Source organism: Strix aluco, chromosome Z, assembly GCF_031877795.1.
Source record: "Strix aluco isolate bStrAlu1 chromosome Z, bStrAlu1.hap1, whole genome shotgun sequence".
Classification (NCBI taxonomy): Eukaryota; Metazoa; Chordata; class Aves; order Strigiformes; family Strigidae; genus Strix; species Strix aluco.
Genome location: NC_133971.1, coordinates 15,326,321 through 15,344,946, shown reverse-complemented (window position 1 = coordinate 15,344,946; position 18,626 = coordinate 15,326,321). Strand labels below are relative to the sequence as shown.

General features: G+C 38.4%; 2 protein-coding genes and 1 pseudogene across 6 annotated transcripts in view; 1 reads left to right on the top strand and 2 right to left on the bottom strand.

Moving 5' to 3' along the window:
• SCAMP1 (secretory carrier membrane protein 1) overlaps positions 1–6,863 on the top strand; it is a 57,341-nt gene extending 50,478 nt beyond the window's left edge. For both annotated transcript variants that reach the window (XM_074813443.1, XM_074813442.1), the window contains 3 exons: positions 21–122; positions 1,932–2,049; positions 3,887–6,863. In XM_074813443.1, coding sequence (XP_074669544.1) covers positions 21–122; positions 1,932–2,049; positions 3,887–4,051 — 385 coding nt within the window. In that variant the 3' untranslated portion in view covers positions 4,052–6,863. The remainder of the gene's footprint in view (positions 1–20; positions 123–1,931; positions 2,050–3,886) is intronic.
• A 3,358-nt stretch (positions 6,864–10,221) lies between these two features.
• LOC141918676 (uncharacterized) lies at positions 10,222–13,273 on the bottom strand (annotated as a pseudogene).
• LHFPL2 (LHFPL tetraspan subfamily member 2) overlaps positions 10,222–18,626 on the bottom strand; it is a 129,288-nt gene continuing 120,883 nt past the window's right edge. For all 4 annotated transcript variants that reach the window (XM_074813448.1, XM_074813444.1, XM_074813447.1 and 1 more), the window contains one exon: positions 10,222–14,226. In XM_074813448.1, the coding sequence (XP_074669549.1) occupies positions 13,970–14,226 (257 nt within the window). In that variant the 3' untranslated portion in view covers positions 10,222–13,969. The remainder of the gene's footprint in view (positions 14,227–18,626) is intronic.

Here is an 18,626-nt window from a genome sequence, read left to right as displayed (position 1 = left end):
TTTTTCCCCCCCTCTTTCAGGAGTGACAGTTCATTCAGGTTCTTTGTGTTCTTCTTTGTATATATCTGTCAGTTTGCTGTACATGTACTTCAAGCTGCAGGATTTCAAAGATGGGGAAACTGGTGAGTATTCTGTTTGCTGTAGCATTGTCTGTAAGACAAACACTCATATTTGATATAGCAACTGCAATACACTCTGTGTTCCAGAAAAATCTTGTGTTCACTGGAATTGCTATATTTAGCACTCAAAAAAAGCATTTTTGCTTTTTTAGGAGAAGTGAGAGAAATTTACCCCAAGACTGTGAGGTACTTCTGTTATTAGGCTGGTTAAAAATTCATCCTTCAATGTTAAGCCACTTTGAACTGTTATACATGACCTTGTCTATTTTGGTTGTGTGTGGAGATACTGCTTTCTCTGTATTTAAGATAAAGACATAAGCAAAACTTAGAGAAGATAAAAATAATTTGGACAGTAATAATATACTGTTTGCATATTATTTTGTATCATTAGTTATTTCTAATATATAGTTACTACTTATTAAGGAAATTTATGGCTAAAATTTGAAGAATGAGTCAACAATGTATTCAAGTGAATATAGTTGTATATCTGATATTATTTGAAAAGCTCATTTGTCCAAGTCAGCTCCTTATTCTGTAACAGTTGATTTTTCTTTTTGATGCTTGTAAGTATATAAGCTTTTACATGAAGCTTTTATGTATATTATCATTTATTTGAGTCTTCGAGGTTTAATACTTAGCTTTTACAAGGAAAAGCTATTGTGAATTGATTCCTGTCCCTGGAAAAAAAACCAACAAACTTGTGTTAACTAAAAGCATGGTTGTAGTAGCCAGCTGGTAGGACGGAGAGCTATGACTGGCAGTACTGTGGCTGGGTAATGACACTTCTCTGTATCAGTGCTTTTTGCTGCTAACCTCCAAACATATGTAAGGCAGGCAAAATAGCATTGTTTTAGAACTGTAGTGTAAGGAAAGATCCTGTTTCATTATTTTTGCTCTTGAATCTGCTGGTTTTCTTTTTCATAGATACATTGAGATCAACAAAATAAAAAAGTATTGTAGTATCGAAGTATGTGGAGTGTGCTTTTAAGGATGCTTGGGGATGGGGTATGAAAGAGAGCCAGATCATCAGAAAATGCTAATTACAGTTTGGATTTTGGAGTTCTGTGGTATAGTCCAGTTGGACATAGGGGATATCAAAGCAATCTGAAACAGTGGAGGAAAGTTTAAGGTTGATGATTTACAGAAATTTTTTGCTTTTTTTTCTGTGGAAGAATCTTTTCCATTTCAATGTTTTATTTTTCTTAAAGTCAACCTTCTTTTTGTGGTTTCAAGTTTGATACTGTATTTTTCTGTTGGTGTTTCAATTTTGAAGAATGGAGAAATGTTTGAAGTAGATACTGATACAGCAAACTTTTCAATTAGTTAATGATGCTATCTAGTTCAAAAAATCACCATATTAACCTCAACTGAGAAGCATCACTGTGTGGATACAGTTAAATGAGGCTTCCCACATAGAAGCACTGTGTGTATGGCATGTTTTTGTTTTATGGTTAAAGAAGTTCGAAGCTATTTTTCTGGGGACATTTTCTCATCCACAGAATTATGTAGTCTTAAATTAATCTGAAATAACAGTATGACCAAAAAAACCCCAAGAAGTTGATGAGCAACTCTAATTTGTTCACAATTCTGCTACAATTTTTCATATAGTTTCACTGCATGCATTGGTAAAAATGGAAATTAAGCTCTAAAAGTTTACTAATAAACCGAAATGTGCTTATGTAAAATTCCCATTACTTCAGAAGTACTCAAAGTCAGAACCAGGAGGTTATAAAGCTTACCTCGATGTGAATACCCGTGATTGAATGGTTCATGTGCTGTGCTAGTAAAGTTTGTCCTTTCTTTTTCCTTCAGTGGGTGGATTTCATCTCTTACTGGTCTTAATAAGAGTATTCCTGTTGGCATTATGATGATAATCATAGCTGCACTTTTCACAGCATCTGCTGTTATCTCATTAGTTATGTTTAAAAAGGTAAGTTACATATTATTTCCCTCTTCTGTTTCCTATATTTGTTCTGGATCTGGCTTTCCTGTTTGAGAGGTACTCTCTCACAGAGTAAGATTAAGGGGATTAAATAATATTCTTGGGGGTGTGCCTTACCTATTAACAACTCTATGTTTTTGCTTATACTGTTGTGGAGTTAGGAAATGCAGTTTGTAGAAGGCACATACTTTCTGCAAACTAAAATGGTGAAGGATAGCTCTCAATAAGAGAAATTGGGAGGTAAACCCACAATGAAAGGGTAGGTGAATGCACTGGACTCTATGATTGTACCTGTAGATGCCAGGTTGTAATTTTCAAATCTATAGTGACTCAGCTGAGTGAAGTGTGATTCAAATTATTGTGAAGTTTCAGCTCTTAGGAAAATCATTCCCATTAAAATCAATAGAAGAGGGAGGGAGATGCCTGGCACTTCATAAAAGGATTTTTATTTCTCTGTTTCTATTATTTTAACATTTTGTTGTCAATTAATATTACATAGCATGAAAGCTCAAAGAAAGATGCTTTTTTCTCTTGGTTCCTTTTTGTGAATTTCCATCCAGAAGACCTAAGTTTAGATACTAATATTAGTAAGTTTTTGATGTTGTTTAGATAAAATGTAACTGAGAATTTTGCTGATGATGTGCTGGCAATTCTAATAATTCAACCTCAGTTACAGTTACACTTAAAGATTTTCACATACCGAAACTCTTCTGGCGTATTTACAGGTAGCTAGAAGTCTTAAGGATTGCTTGGAGATGTCCCTTCTCCATATTTCTCTTCTGCATAAATACTCAGGTACAGAAGAAAGAAACAAGCAAGAAAAGTGTACGGTGGAGCATTCTTTTTTACACTCTTCCTACCGTATGCATCTGGATTCTTTTCAAAAACCTTCATACTCAGCTGTGACCTGGTGTATCTTTATGGATGAGAAATAGTCACATTTATAACAAAGAAAAAATTTAAAACATTAATTTTCCTGCTACACTTGAATGAAAATGTCTTTGCAGTAATATTTGATAACTTTATTGTGACTTGACTGAATATGAGTCAGAAATAGCATTTGAATTTTGATAGTCAGGTAATTGGAAGTTACTCAGGCTTTGTTTTTTTGTTGTACTAGAGATTACATGCCATATTATTTAGTGCTTGTAAGACATCGTTTAATACCTCGGCTTATTCTGCAGAGCTATTGGTCATCACACTAGTTTAGCAGATACATATCTGCATTATTATGATATTTTATACTTTTTAATATTCAGTCATAGCTTAGCTTGTTCTTGTAACTATCAGAGAAATGAAAATGTTTCTAAAAGTTGACATAGAAGAAAGTTCACGAAAATGTTACTGACACAGTGAACTCAAAACTACTTTTTTGGTTTTGTTTCCTGCTGTTTTTTTTTAACATGCACGCTTATTAACTCTCTTAATGAGTAGGACAAGTTGTATACAAATTGAGACAGAAGACATTTTTGCAAGCTGTGAGCCCTGTGTTATGCTAAGGATGCAGCCTGTTTGTGTATTTAAATATGCTATTTCAGACAGTAGATACCAGGCACATTTTAGTAAAGATTTATGAGGCCCCTCTGAACTTGCAAAAAGTTACAGGTATTCCTACAGTCAAACTGTGCATGTGGCAGGGCAATCAAAAGTTACAGTATTTGTGGGGAAAAAAGTCCCATTTTCTCATTTCTGGATTGTCCCAAACACATGAGCAAAACAGATTTCCCCACCACACAGTTATGTTTCATGTTTGAGACTTTGCTATTAGCCTACCAAGAAATGGAAGGCTCAGCACCACTTTCTCACTGCTTTTCCACCTCCCTAGGTGCATGGTCTCTACCGCACGACTGGTGCTAGTTTTGAGAAGGCACAGCAGGAATTTGCAACAGGAGTGATGTCCAACAAAACTGTACAAACTGCTGCAGCCAACGCCGCATCAACAGCAGCAACCAGTGCAGCTCAGAACGCGTTCAAGGGTAACCGAATGTAGGGGAACATAGAAAGTCATCACCATTCTCTTTGATTGTACTTTATTTTCCAGTCACTTACTGTATTCCCTAAAAGCCTAGATCAAAATTCACACAGCATGTTTGTGTCTTCTGCAGCTGTGCATGGGTGAAATGGGAAATGTTTGGTTATTTTATTATAAATTTATTTATTTTAAAATGATAACCATTCTTTGCCCTTCTTTAAGATGTTGCATTCTAGAATATAGAGCCATCCATATTTTATGGAGGATAAATAATTTTAGCAATTGCCCTGAGAATTAATTGTGGTATATAATGATCAAATAAATGTGTTAAGAATTTGGAAGTTTTTTAGTGGTTCACTCCAGTATTTTTTTTAACTTCAGGAAAGCACTTTGGATCAATTATTTTTCTTCGTAAGAATTGTTTTCCCTATTTCTACTATAAGAAGTGGGGTAGACTGGGAGATGTAGAAAGTTAGATTTGGCTACTGCTTTTGCAATTTCAGCAGCTGCTGGAGGACAAATACAAGTAAGGTAGATATTATAAATTCTTTTCTTGGGGTTTTTTTTAGGATAAGTCTTTTGATATAAACCTGTAAGTTTGCATGAATACTGTTGAGTTATCTGATCTTGTTTAAATAGTGTTTTGGTCCAGAATTTACCTGCACCACTTTATAATAATAGCACTTGTTTGTATCTATTTTCATGGAGTATTCTCTACATGTGAGAAATGACTATGGTGCATAAACATTCTCTGTAACAGAATGTGTAATGCGGTGTACAGTTTAAGGAAGTTAACTGATGGTTTCAATCACAAAGCTAAATGATTATATATTTGCTATTTTAAATTTCAGATTCATGTCTTGGGGTAATAATTTTGCTGGCAAAGAAACCAGTATTGACTTTTTAGAACACTAGTTTCTTGCCCCCCTCCCCTCTTCTACGTGCAGTGGTATTTTTGTTGTATTTGGGATTTTTGGGGGGGTTGTTTTTTTTTTTTTAAGTGTAGATTTGTGTTTAACAGTGGTACTAAATCTCTAGCCTAGTCAGTCACTCTGTTTACTGCTTGTCCAAAAACCTAACTATACAGTATTTAATCTTCTACCAGAAATACTGTCTAAACCCAAGCTTCTTAAGCAATGGCATTTAACAGATACTTGAATTCATTTTAACATTAACTCAGCCATCTCTGTGTTGTGAATTAAGGTGGAGGAAAAAAGCTTTTAAACTATTTTGAATTGGAAACGTGAGAAATATTCATCTTTAACAATGTTAATTTTTAAATCATTTATCTGGAGGCCTAAGAGGTTAAATTGGTGCAGTGGAACGGAACAATCCATAATGGTACATACCATCATAATATAATAGAATATAATCAGATTTTAGTATAACATCTTGTTTTTCTCCTTTGAAGATTATATTCTTGAATTGCCTCATGAGTCTTATACACTATACTTGGACTGTTTTTTCAAACTCTGTTTTCGAAAATGAAAACAGGAAGGACCACATCCCCACAACCTGTGTAAGTATACACTGTGGCTGAAATGAATTCAGCTCTTAAGGTGAATCACCTTAAATTCTGAGGCCCCTCCATGTTCTGAACATGGACTGACTTTCATAGATTCTTTTTCACTACACTGTATTCATAATAACAGAAGAGCATTACAAAAAATAAATGCCCTAGCTTAATCCCTGGATCAGTATTGTACTGTTATCATGAAGTCCCTATTAGTCTCCTTTCTTCTATAATTTCTTTAAATCCAGCTTGAATTTGGATAAATGTTGTAGTTTCACCTATGCTGAAGTTCTTATTAATGAATATACTTGCTTCTAAATGTTCTTTGCATCATGAAGTTAAAAGCAATTTAAATATTCTTCGTAATAGGGGCTCTAAATTTTCATACTAGTGGACATGCTAGCATTGAACTTAAATTTGTGTGGAGTATTATTAAAAGCTTTCCAGATAAAACCCACCATTTGCTGTTGAGATCAGGCATCATCCTTCTAGCAGCTGTATATCAAGACTGTTCTTTTGATAGTGTTTTAGACTTAACTTGGGGGTTGTATCTAGAAATTCTATTATGGATTACTTTTAAATCTAAATTCAAGCAATTCTCTTGGTATCTTTTGGATAGGAATCACAGGGACATCATCCTTGCAATTTAACTGAAGTTGAAGATTGTATAATAACATACCAGAATATATTATGGAAAAAAAAAATTAGGAATAAAATCTGAATTTGGCAGGTAGATTTTTTTCCCCAAATGTTTAAAGGCTCTTTGAGAAAATACATTTAATGTTCTATGTATAGGGAGTGTTGATTTGTAATGTGATGGGTTGAATGTATGGATTTTAAACTGAAGTGAAATTCAAGGTTCAGTTACACAGGAATTGTTTAAACCAGAAATGTCTGACACTTTGCAGCCCAAAAGGCAGGGAGAAGTTTGAGTTTAGCTTTGACAACAGAAGGCTGGTATTTGTTAGAATATTTTGTACCTAATGTAAACCAGATTTCACAGTCCGTTATTAATCAGAGTATGGCGCCCACTTAAGTGTCATTTTGTAGTATTGTGGCAAATTGAGTACAAAGTACAAAGTTTAAACACTGGAGTGTCAGTAGTCATTGATCTGTAATTTAGAGTTGATTTTATTTATCTGAGGGATGTTTGTATATTTTGTAAATTACTAACAATGCTCCGCCGTCCTGGTGAATGTCATGGTTCTGTACAAATGCACTTCTCTGTCCCTCTGTTGCATGTCTGAGTAGTTCAGAAGTTTTGTATATTTATTGTATTAACACAGTGTCATAGAATAAAAAAAGACTTTTTTCCTGGGTGTTTGCTCTGTATAGTTTTGACCAATATAGGGATTTTTCTTCTAACAGTCAGAATAATGTGCAAAGTGGATGATCTGTGTAAAAGTCTCACTTGTTTTTTATAAATCTGTATATAAATGCTGTAATTCTGCTGAAATGGGGAGACAAAATGTCAACTGTCAAAATAATACATTAGGGTATTGAGAATTGGTCTACTCAACTGTTACGAAGAAAATTCTTGAACACTTGCAGCTCACTTCCTTGTGTTGTAAACTCACGAGTTAAAATCTTAAAGATGTTCTGTCATTACTGAATGAAATTCTACAGGTATTAAGTGAATCCTAAAATGCTATTGAAACTAAAATGAAATTGCTGAAAACAGCATTGCTTTGATAGTGTTTATCTTCCTAATTTCTGCCTACGAATTGACTTTTTCTGTTATCACTGCTGTGTCTTGCTTTTTCTGGCTTTTTAGGCACTATCACAGTCTGGTTTTTTTTAAATAGGATCAACTGCTCTCTAGTACTGAATTTATTAGTGGGTTTTCTTTGAAAGGCAGAATGACTTCATCTAGACTACTGTGATGTAGTTATGTTTGCAAATGCACAGTACAGAGAACAGTGCTGTGAGGTACAGTCAGGATTATTTTGGGAGATAGCAGATGTGAGTTTTTGAAGACACCTGTGCACGCATGCATCATTTACTAGTGAAATTCTTCATCAACTCGATGTGTTTCTTTGTAATGTACAGATCTAGGATGGCAGTGGCAGCAGACTAAAGGGATGGTTTTTGTACAAATGGTAAGCACAGCTGTGCAGCATGATCCAGTCGCGTTTTATGGTTAGAATTACTACACAGTTTAAGTGCTGGTGTGGGGACCTAATTCCTCTGGTTTGTGGAGGCTAGTTTTCCCCAAGAAGTTGTATGCACAAAGTTGGGAAGGCATGCACACACAGAGAAAACAGCACAGGGAAGAGACTGTGATTAAAAATAATAATACTTCTGCAAAGATATTTCTGTCAAGGAAAAGGCAGGCACCTAGAGCATTCTGGTTATGAATTGCTAGTAAGGCACAGTGGATCAGATAAGCAAAACAAGTGTGTGTTAGGTTTCACTCAGTCACATTAAAATGTGTAAGAATTAGTCTGTACTCTTTTTCCTACAAATTAATTTTGTGTTTGCAAGTAGCTTTTCCTGGTTTTTCTACTGATAAAATTAAGACTTAGAAAAGAAGTGGTGTAGATTTCTTGTCTTGGCAGCAGAATACTAGTTTAACTTTATGCTAGGATTAAACTAGGTAGCATGTCACACACTACTGAGGGGGCAAAAAAAGGCGTTGATGGGAAATATGACTTGTGGATCACACTGCTGTACGTTTTGTTCTGGAAAAAAAGTTGTGCAGCTGTTTAGTGGAAGCATATACAGCTCATCTGAAATGTGCTTTTTGTTGGATGAATGGATAGTGACTACACCAAACAACAGTGCTTTTAATTCGTTTGACTGTTTTACTGCCTCTCAACACACTTGGTGCTGTGATGTGACTAAGTAATGTGTATATATATATATATATAAAATGTACTGTCCCGCTTTAGTGAGTGTTCCTGCACCTTGTTGTTATGTCACTCAGAGGTGAAGAAGAACAACACTTCAACACGGAGGAGTTGCTGTGCAAAATGTTGAGAAGACCAGGTTTTACTTCTTTGTACCCATGATTCAGGAAGGAAAACTTTCAGCTGGTGAGATGGGAAATGTCAGAGACCGATTTTTGGTAATAAAGTTGGAGGTTGTATTAGTTGTTGGCAGCGTGCCTGGAAGAGGGCCATTGTAGGCCTGGAAGATGCAGCCTGCTTTGGAGTCCAATTACCTGTGACCATTCACTCTGCTTTTCTGCTTTGCAAATGTGTACAGCTAGAGCTGGGTGGGATACACTGGCTGGAGCCCAGGCCATCTGATGAAAAAACAGCTGCCTCTGACCACTGATGCCTCTGCAGCATCAGCTGGTCTGCCACTGTTTCAGCTGACAGTGCTGCAAGTAGGTTTTACAATGTTTATAGCCTAATTAAACAATCTTAGATCATCTGAGCTGTAGTCATGGCACGCATGCCAAAGCATGCGTTGCCATTTTGCAGTGCAGGGCTGTTGTCTTTGCTATGTATGTATTTTTGATGTTTAGAGAAAAAAGTGGATATGCTGGATTGGGCAGTCAAAGATAAGAGAGCAATTGGAAGTGGTCAGAATAATGTGATTAAATTTGGAATTATTTTTTCTGTACCTTTCGCAGCTAGACCAAATTACTGATCCCACTGCATCTGAGTGATACCTAAAGCTGGTTAGGGACACGGATTCCTACGCTTTCAGAATTTCACTCATGCGAAGATACCAAATCAAAGAAAAGAATCTATCTGAAAGCAAGCTTTTGGTGAATCACAGGATCAAGACATCTTTATATTCATGTCCCCCTGATATTACTAATATACATTCACCTTCTCAATGCATCACCATTCTAAACCTAGTTGGAGCTTGGGGAAGAAGTTACTAGAACACAGAAATCTGCAGTAGTTCACACAATTAAGAGAACTGAATTCTGCATTCCCTATTCCAGCTCCATTAACCTTACTGAAAAAGGGAGGTAGTACTTTTAACTATACAAATCAGTACTTTGTGATTTCTTTCAGCAGTATTTTGTATTTGTAGAATAACTGCTGTATCTGTACCTGCTTTGAAATCCATAGTTGCCTAATGTGGTAGTGCACTGAGTGATGCCAGTCCTCTAACTTCTTCTGGACTGTAGGTTTCTAAATGTTCCAAGTTTTAGCCAAGTACTACTTCTCGGAAGTTTAGAAGTGTAATTAAACTAAACACAATTAATTATATGTAAATTTAATTGAAATGGACCACAACAACTATGAGACAAATGTGACAGACTACTGAAAGCCTTACTCCTAGTTCTGCCATACATTTGCTTAGAGAACAGCATGTAACTTCTCTAGTGTTTGTCAAGTCACAGGTGAAAAGTGAGACACATTGTGGCAAACACCATTTTAAAAGTCTGTGTGATTAAGCAGTATTTGTATTACAACCTTCACTAGCCCCTTCCATAAGGAAGGAACTTCAGTTCTTTAGTTGCAAAATGAAAAACATTTATCAGACGTATGCAATTACAAAGTCTCTTTAATGCAACTATATAACACATAGCTACAAATTCCACATACTTACTGATCAGTAAGTGGTAATAATTGTTAATTCGGACGGAAATCTGAAACTCTGACAACATCTGTGGGCTGGGATATTAAATGCTATTAAAGCTACAATTACAAGCTATCTTGCTGTGGCTCAACTTGTCCAGTATGTTTGAATTAAGGTAGTCAGACTCCTGTTAAAGTTTGAAAACTCACATTTTAATTGAAATTTAGATTGAAAATAACATCACATCACTCATGCTAACAAATGTACATAGTGGTGACTCAAGAACAGAAAAACAGTACCACAAATAAACCATGGCTCAAATCTACTCTAGCTGTTCCTATACAAAGCGGCTGTGGTGTATACGTTGCTGCCTTGCTCTGCTTTTGTTGGGCTCCGTCCTTTCCTTGAGGTAGGCACCAGCACCCACTGCTTTCAAGGAAGACTTGAGCTCCTCTCTGTTTACCACTAGGAGGTGAGATACTCTGATGTGGGGTAACAATGCAAAATGGAAATGATTTGGCTGAAAAAAAATCCCTTAGAAGCCAGAGAACTTTATTGAGTAAAATAGATACAAAGGTGATATAGACAACCCAAAACCAGCTCAGTAGCAGTGTTTTTTGCAGTGCCACATTATAGATAAAGCACATTAAGAAACCTTGCTGAGCCTTTTCAGTTTTTAGATTATATATTGCCAGAGATGGACACAGCTTCACATTTGAATTGCTTGTATTACATAGGTCTGAGTATTTCAAATCAACATAGAAGAGATTTTTGTTAAATCTTTAAGCTGCTGTTACTAGTGGTGTACTAATCTTCAAAATCAGTGATTCTGTTGCATTACTCTATGCCTTAAGTTTTTGTCCACACCACCAAAACTCCAGCCACTCCTTCCTGGGGAAGTCCCTTTTCAAATATCTTGTTTAAAAGCAAAAAGTAATGGAAAAAAAAGAAACCACAACAAAACCCATTCCTGGTATTGCACATCTCACACAAGTTTGTGTATATATATATATATATATATATATTTTAAATATGCTACAATTAAAAAAAAAAAGGGTCTATGGCACTTTACAGAATACAGGTTTACAAAGTTGATCAAACCACAGATATTTGAAGAATTCTTCAATACCACAAAAACAAAATTAAATTGAACTAACTGGCACACAGGTTTTAAAAAATCCCCAGCAACTTCTAGATTCTAGGCAGTGCATATAATTAAGAAGCAGTTACACTCTGCAGCCCCCTCATGAAATAATTAAATTAGCTTGAAGCTGACTTCTCTTTTTTTCCAAAAGATCTTTGAAAGCTACTGCTGAAGTGAACTTCAGGAACAACTTTAAACAGCTGTCAAGCTGTCAGATTTAATGAGTGCACCCTATACCTGAAAACCTCATCCAAAAAAAAAAAAAAAAGCTGTTAATACATACCATCTTATCACTTGCTAGAAAAACAGAACCCTGAGAAAAGAAATTCTGATTTTTTTTTTTCTGTATTTCTTCCCAGCCTGTCTTCTATGTGTGCTATGTGATCAACATGGATATTCTTATAAGTTAGTTATTATGTTGTTGCAGAGCAAGTTGATAGTATACCAGCAACAAGCAGAAAAGCTGGTTCTTCTTGGTTATAAATGCAAACAAAAGCAAAACATACCACTGAAAATACCGCCTTTGTACTTAACAGCGGCACTATTAAATTTTTTTAAGTGTTCTGTAGATCACAGCAGAGGTCAGCGAGTAATGTAAATGAAGGTTGGTCACTGTTTACTTCTAAGCCAAAGCAGTATATGCCCTCTCTACCTTCTGGAAGAACTTTGGCTGAAGCCAAAGCAGCATTTCTCGCCCTAACACAGTGTCACGATTCGTTGGCGGTGGCGACGTGGACATCGGATCGCTGCCCACCAGAGGAGAGCTCAAACCGCGCATCCCCCCGGCAGCTCCCCTGCCCCTCAGGGGCGCGGCCAGCCGGGCCGCCGCCGTGCCGCGCGCTCCGGCAGGGGGCGGAACGTCCCACGGCGGCCGGCACCGCGCGGCGCCAGGGCCGGTTTGTTAAAGCCCGGCTTTGTGCAGGCAGTTGGCAGAACTGGTTCCAGACCGCGGATTGTTTTTTAAAAGTAAGTATTTAAAAGAAAAGTGCATTACCCGTTTTAGACTAGACTAGGGGGGGGCATGGGTTGCAGGAGCAGGTGAGCGCAGGAAGAGTCTAGGTTAAAACAAACAATCCCTTTTTAACCCGAGCTCGCGTGTTGCAGAGCGGCTCGGCCGTCGGGCAGGCGGCCGAGGCACCCGCGGCAGGGCCCGCGCCGGCGGGGGGCCGGGCCGAGGGGTGCCGCGCTGCACCGCGGGCGCCGGAGGGGGGCGCCCACCCCGCGGGGGCTGGCGGCCGCTGAACTGCTCTCGTACTGAGAGCGACGGGAGCAGGGTACTGAAACCGGAGAGCTACCTGCACGGTAACAACCCTTTTTTTCAATACCTATAGATAACTAGTGGCACACTTTAAGGCACGGGCCAGGCATAAACAAGAACTTCTGCTCCGTATTATACAGTGAAGTGACAGAGCAACACTGTCATTGGATGATGCAAAACTACCAAGAAGAGTCTAGAATTCACTTAGTATTTCATTAGAACTACTTCTCAGATGAATTATCCCCCATGCTCCTATGGCACTGTTGCATCACTCCTTTGTTTTTCAAAATACCTGTAAAATTTGTTTTCAGAAGTAGTTCTAGTAAGTGATGCAACACCACAAGTAATACAACCAACTGCCTTTAAGAAAGGAATGTCATTTGTGGCAAGGCCTGTTTAATTTCTGCTGATTGAGTTGGAAAAGGGTCCATACTACATGCAGTTTTTTAAAAAAAGGAAAAATATCTTCCCAGCCATGTAGAATTTGGCAAGACTTCCTGAAAAATGTAAATTTCTTAAGGACTCATGTGGCCCTGGGTCATGAGACAGACCGATCTGTAGACTAGGAATGAGGTTTCACTGGCAAAAGAAAGAATAATACTGTTGAAGTCCAACACATGATCTGCAGCTGTAGGAGAGGCTACAGCCCAGGCCAGGCTGTTGGCATTCGCAAGATAATGCCCAGTTGTGCAGTGGAGAGTTGTCAGCTGCTTGGGATTTCAGGCATTTTAATAAGACTGTAGAAATATTTCTAACAAGAGTTATTTCAAACAATTTTGTCAGAATCAGGTGAAAGCCAGTATAACAGCTTCTCAGTCTAGTCAGTGGAAACAAAACCATTTACCTGCTAAGTAACAAGTGGCACACACCTTGCACTATAAGCTTCAAGACAAGGAAACCTGGCAGGGACTCAGTTTTTTAAATGTTTAAAGACTGGTGTAAACTGCATCACGTCAGCTTTGCTCTCTCCAACATATACCTACTATCTGAGAAGGCACTGTACTTTAAGGAAGTTCGGTATCAAAAAGCACCTCAATGAAAAGTATGGTACCAAATCAGGTGGTGGTGAAATATTCACAGGTGAGGGGGGGCCCTTGGAAGGAAAGCCTAATTAAAATAGGCTTCTCTTCTGTATATAAAAAAAGAAAATGTGCTGGCTTTTATTATTTCAAATCCAAATTCTTCAAAGTGACCAAGGTGGGTAAGGCAATCTGATCAATCAGAATTTGTCAGTTACAACAACAACATTCCTGCTATATACACATGATTCCTCACCTTCCCAGTCAGATTAATATATTCCACTGTGTCCTGAATATAGAATGAAACTAAAAAAATCCCCAAGTATTTACATTCTGCTTTTGGGATCCTTTCTCTGATCCTCATTGCCCAGCAAGGAAGAAAGACCATTTCAGTAGTTCCGGCCTGGAATGCATGGGGCTCAATCACACAAATGGTAGAAACAGGTAAGTGGATCTGCTTGCCCAGTCAATGGAAAGCAGATTAACATCCAGGCGCTGGTATTTTTCCCCACTGGACTTAAAGGAGGCAGATAAGGTTTTTTCCTTCTTCAATTTCTTCTTGCACTTTGTCACTGGATGTGGCTATTTCAGCTTGCGCCGAGAAGACTGCACAGATGAACGTCAGAATAGTGCCACCAATAGCTGTGTAGAAAGCCCAGCCCAAGGAGCAGTCTCCTAGTTTGTAAGCAGAAGCATAAGGTCCACAATAGCTTATTGCTTTCTGGCATCCCCAACCTGCAGGGTAAAGTATCAAGCCTAAGATAAGGAAGAGGCCTAGAAATAAAAACAGAAAGACAGAAGTTTAACAAACGATCAGTTTAACACCTGTTAAAACACAAGGCATGTAGTAATGGTTATCATGGTCACTACTTACTCCCACGCACCAGGATTGTAAGATTCTTCCTCATCCATCCAGTCTTCCTTTACTGATTGTTCCCTAGTATATACTATTGCAGTGTTTTATGTAAACTTGGAGCTATCCTGTGGTTTTACTTGTGAAAGGCTTATTTCATATGATAATGGCCTAGTTCCTAATTTTAATCTCTGTATTCCTTCTACATCCTTTGTTTTCACACCTTATTGCTAGGTATACAGAGCTTGCAGAATATTTGAGCATTTCTGCCAACTGTTCATACTTGCACTTTTCAAATACTTAGGAATGTTTCCATCCACTTTTGAGTTTGTGTTTTGCTAGGCCTCATTCAGCTTTATTTAGTCATTCATCATAAACATTTTTCCTCTGCAGTTTTCCTACATTGATTTTCTCGCATAGAAAAAAAATATGAAAAAATCTCACACTGCATCCTGCTTATTTGGCCACATTACGACATAGTAGAAAAATAATACTGCCAGTTCAGTAAGATGCTTTTGTAATAAAGGGATTCTGGAGTCAAGACTCAGACAGATCTAAGTACCAACGGCCAGTGCACAGGTAACACTGGGATCCTTTAAATAGGCAACTGACTGCTGCAGAAGGCAAGCGCATGCAGAGCAAAAGCCTCAACTCACCATCTTGTTAAACTGCTTGAACACCCTGCTGTGCCTCACTCTGGAAGTAAAAAGCTCAGACTAGATGTTTTGCCTGTCCCATATTCATAGTTTTCTCTCCTATGAGAGCCAATCTTCATCTAAGCAGTGAGGGCTTCATTAAGGAAATTAAAAGTCACACTAAAGTCCACGCACACATGATGTGCCTGTGCACAAAGATGAGAGATTTAATCAAAATGCCTAATATGCTAGTGGCTACAGTGGTCTCTAATGGGCCCTGCTAAAAATAAATCACAAAAGCAGACCTCCCTCATACAAGGTATGTAGGAAGGAGCTAAACATCAGGACAGCTCATAGGTATCAAAATTTTCTTTCTGTTTTCTTTAAAATTTTACTCAGAACAACAGGAAGAACTATGAAAAATAGTTTTTGCATAAACACAACCAGTTTATCTGGAAAATGAATACAGCCTTCCAGATCCCATAAACATAACCTATTTATTTGTCATGCCTTGTAAAGCCCTTTATGCAACCTGGCACCTTGACAAAAATAGCTGGTAAAGGTGCTGTCACTTTCTAGAAGTGGGCTGAAAGTTGTACTTTTTATGTATGGTGATGGTTCACCCATTAGATTTCATCTAATCGCAAAATTTCTACAAAGTAATAAAATAGAAAACAGTCCTCTTCCCTATACTAAGAGATTACCAAGAACAGCTGTAAAGTCTTGTTCACATATTCTTCAATTCAGCTGGACTAGCCTATTCTGCAGTATGTTAGGTTTCCGTGTTTGTTTAAAGAAATTCAGCCTGATGCAAGAAAACTTCACTGAGAAAGAAAAGTTGGGTCCTAGTTAGTAAGCAGTTAATATACACAAAATGCAAAAACCATCATCCAACTGTCTAAAATTAATGTCTGTGAATGCCAGACATTTCACAAAAGAAAGTCCTTCCTCCAGCGTTTTTCTAACGATGACACAACACCATGGCATGAATGAACTAAATGTCATTATTCTTTGGGGCGGCAAAATCCATTAGCGAGTGACATCCATTCTCTGTGAAGGGATTTCATCACTGCTTACATTTAAGAACCAAGTGACAAATTTTATGCAGTGTTTCCTGGCTGATTGGCCAAACTACATTAAGTATTGCTTTATCTTGGACAGACCTGGATAAGCTGTGCTTTCATCCTGCTGAGCCCTGCAGCTGTTTCAGACTAAACACCAGCAGTTCCTTCACCTCTATTCATCACTAGTTTCCTGTTCTGCATAACCAACATGACCATACTATGTATTTTTCTGACTGTATGCTGGTATGGGCCAGTTGCCATTTTCTTTTAACGATCACAAGCCCTTTGATAGTTAAAAATTACCATCACCAAATTAAGAAGCTGGATCTGAAATGCCAATGTTGCTGCTGCCGACAAGCAAGTTTTTAAAGTTTACCACTCCATCGCTCACAAACCTAGAGAGCCTGTGTTAAACAGCAAATCTGGCTTATGGCTGAGTCACAAGCAGGACTAAGAAGCTACATCCATCTCTATTTACTAGAACTAGAGCACTGAACAACTCCTGAAAGCTACTGGTTCATGGTATGTACGCCCCAAGTTGAAAAGTTGTTACCCAAAACTCAGCCCCCCCCCAAAAGGCTGAAGCACTGCTGACAAGTGTCGTCATCAGGACTTTACTGAATTAAAACTTTTTTTTTTTTTTTTTAAGAGTACAGAAAATGCCTGGAGAAACATTGACTACAGCCCGTAACTGATAAACTACAGCTGTTTTCTCACAGATGAAAACAAGACTTAGAGAAAAGTTTTAACTATGGACTTGAATATGGTCAGAGTCTTACCTGATTTTTCCTTCAGATAGCTGACTTTGTGAAGCCTATACTGGCCTAGCATAATGAAAACAAACAAAAAAGTACTGTTTTCACTACCGAGCCTACCTTCTACTACTCCATTTCAGTTCAGACAGCTTCTCAGGACATGCACCTCTTCTCACTATCACTAATATTTATGATAATTTCTCATTTTGTTAATACCTGGTTCCTACTTGCTAGGAAAAGTGAATAAAGATGATTCAATTAAGCCAATTCAACATACCCTCAACAGAAATGGCACTCCTTGGATTTCATGCTAACAACAAGTAGGGAGGCACAGTCCTCATCATGTATTCAGCTCAAATGTCCAGTACCCAGAGCAATGGCTGAGCGGCACAGGGTGGTGAGATCCCTTCCTGGCTCTCCCTACCTGCCCCAAAAGGGGTGCTCAAGTAAAAAGATCCAGACGAGCTTTGCCTCCAGTTTCCCAGTAACTACAAAAGAGACAGTCACAGGCTACAGAGCTCATCTCAAGGACTGCACCTTAAACAAAATAGAAGGTGCTTTACCACCCACCAACTAATGGTCTAATGCAGAAGCCAGCAATCCAAAGCACTTAACTGTCCAACTACCTGTAACTGGAGCAGCAGCTTTCAGAGACCCCTGAAAAAGAACCAGCTCTCTGCTCCTGGGAACACGGATGCAGAGGAAAGGGAAGCAAAAATGCCGATGTGGAAAGAACAAGATAAGATATACCAGAGGGCTGTTTCTACAGCTATCAGTGTAGCCTTGAGCTACATCTAACACATGTGCAAGCAGCTGCAGTTGAGCAAAAACCACTTATGGGCCAGTCTGTAGCAAGACAATGTACAAGGGGAAAAAACATGGTAAATTCTCAGTGCTTGTTTCTCATACCGGCATCCATGGGGCAGAGCCTGGTCAGGTCCCTTAACATCTCTTTGCTTCTTTGATAGAAGCTTAAGCTTAACTGCCTATATCCCCGCCTTTTTGTAGCTGCTGCTCAGTCCCTGGGGCTCGCCTGCCTGCAGCTCTCTTGTTTTGCTTATTTATTTGCATTACCACAGAGCCTGGCAACTCGGCTCACAGTTTCTGCCTCCAGTAGCTGACAATCTGCTTTTCAGACAAGACACATGGAGATGGAGCACAAGGCCCAAGTGAGATAACCCCAAACAGCATACTGGCAATAGCTTCATCAAATCTATAGCCTGTTGGTTACCAATTTTTCTTTTACTGCCTCTGCAACAAGACAGTCTTGAGAAAAATGTTGAAGGAAGAGAAGTGGGTTTTCAGTTGCTTGTGGACAGCACAAAGCAGCATGGGAGTGCATGGTTTTGTTTTCTAAATAGTCCCCAGGGGGAAGGCGGAGGAGGGCAGTGGATGGCTGCACGAAGCCAGGAGCTGGGTATCTTGCCAGTGAATGAAAGATGGCAGAGAACATGGCCTGGAGCTTACAAGGGACTGAAAAGGGGAGCCAAGCGCCTTACCCGTGGCATTCATTTATAATCAGAGCGCACAGGAACACAAGACCAGCTCCTAGTACAATCTACAAATTCATGTATAAAAGTTGCTCTTGGGATTAACTAGGTTCCTTGAATTTGATTCAGTTATTCTTACACTTGACTCATTCAAATATACTTCTGCATTTAATCTGTATTGCGGGGCTTTCTAAGCCATCTAATGATGTAAATTAAGATTAAAGCACTTAAGCTTTTGTTAGCCATAGAAGTGTAAAGCTCAATTTTGTGTTGTATGATTTTATGTCAGCATAACCTGATAAAGCAATAATTATCTCCTGTCAACAGTTTGCCTTGAGATGTATCTGGCAGGACAATAAATATTAATGATAGAGATT